Here is a 1,621-nt window from a genome sequence, read left to right as displayed (position 1 = left end):
TGAAGAAAATGACTCACTCAAAGGAGTAACTGGTGGACAGTCTGCTTCTGTGATAGGGGTTTTGTGGTCCTTTCAAGCCCTATCACCTAGATAGCTGTCTGCCATAAGCATTCAAAAGTTTCCTACAATGATAGAATCTGATTTCTAAAGTCTTAGGTAGATGGAAATTTTTTGATTTATTTTTAATAACCTTAGACATCCAGAATGGGCACTGATGACATCTAAAAAGACTGAAAACAGGGCCTCCCTGGTGGCGCAGCGGTTGAGTGCTGGGTTGCGAAGCTGCCCGCGGCCTCTGCAGCGCTGGTTCAATCCCCGGCTGCTCCCCGGCCACCAGAGGAGGGTCCCACATGGCGCGCAGACCTCTCCTGCCGCCCGCTGCTCCCCTCAGCAGTGTACTTCGGTCCTTCTGCCTGCTCTGCTCCCCGCTCTGGCTCTGGTGAATTCTCTCACCCTCCCGTGCTTCTGACTGTACCCAGTGCATGTATAAACAAAACAAACAAACAAACAAACAAATAAATAAATAAAAACATGCCTCTATTTTTTTTTTTCAAGCTTTAAATATTTCAATTTTATTCTGCTTAGTCCAAATACTTTCCAATATTTAGAGAAATATTAGCTTCATACGATAAGTATTCCTTGTCAATATCACTTATCACTAATACTTTCCATTTGCCGTATATTCAAGCTTATTCAGAGAGAAAAACAGAATTATAAGGGCAGTATCTCAAATACTCTTATCTCATAAGTTAGTCAAGATTAAGTATCTACAAACCACATTCAAGAAGTTGAAAACATGAGCTGTGGCAGTTTTCAAGAAACGCTGGTCAAACCTTAATTAGAGCTCCATTAACATCTACCAAGCACCTGCTCTTGCAATGGTGCTTACGGACAAGCAGTTTAACTCTATTTTAAAATACTTATATATTAAAGACTTATAATACTATTCAAAGTTCTTGCCAGAGCAGTATTTTGAGTTTTCTACTGCTGGGAAATTTGAGGTTCATGTTGTCTTTCTTTCAGTCCCAAAAGCTCCGTTTTGAGTTCTCCAGGCTTTGGTGGAATTTCAGGTATTGTCAGGTCGGGCTGGTAGTACCTGTGCACCACTTGGGCCCCGGCGCACATGGCCAGGAGGCTGGCGGCGACCGTTTTCAGGTAGGTGGGCCAGGGCACGCCCGCGGGCATGGTCGGCGGCTGGACGGGGAGGGAGAGCGGCCAGGTAGATGGTTCCCAGCGCACGACGGACTCGAACTGGCAACAGGCCACCCACCTCCACGGGTTTTGAGTGTGGAGGGGCAGGAGCTTCAGAACTCCAAGACGGCTTCCGGGCGGCCGTCCAGGTGTGCCCGGGAGGAGACAACTGCGGAGCAAAGGCGGCCGGCGGCCGGCCCGAGGGCTGCCGGAAGTGCGCTCAAACATGCCTCTATTAAAAAAAAAAATTAAAAAAAAAAAAAAAACTCTCAAAAAAAAAAAATAAAAAAAATAAAAAGACTGAAAACAACCTAAAACCAGCAATAAGTTTCTCTAGCAATCAAATGATAGCAATTTACTGAAAAAACAAACCCCCCAATTTTTAAGCTGAATATTTAGGGGAAACCTGTGAACCTTCTGTGTATGACAG

General features: G+C 45.1%; 1 protein-coding gene across 1 annotated transcript; it reads right to left on the bottom strand.

The window, feature by feature from the left end:
• Positions 1-556: 556 nt before the first annotated feature.
• On the bottom strand, positions 557-1,400 carry LOC119235944 (ubiquinol-cytochrome-c reductase complex assembly factor 6-like). Its single transcript, XM_037499548.2, has one exon. It carries the CDS (start codon positions 1,183-1,185, stop codon positions 982-984), a length of 204 nt encoding a protein of 67 aa, XP_037355445.1. The 5' UTR covers positions 1,186-1,400; the 3' UTR covers positions 557-981.
• Positions 1,401-1,621: the final 221 nt, after the last annotated feature.

Source organism: Talpa occidentalis, unplaced genomic scaffold (genome assembly GCF_014898055.3).
Source record: "Talpa occidentalis isolate TD23 unplaced genomic scaffold, MPIMG_talOcc4v2.1 talOcc4.9, whole genome shotgun sequence".
Lineage (NCBI taxonomy): Eukaryota > Metazoa > Chordata > Mammalia > Eulipotyphla > Talpidae > Talpa > Talpa occidentalis.
Note: the sequence above shows the minus strand (reverse complement) of the source record. Positions and strands in the feature narration are given on the sequence as shown.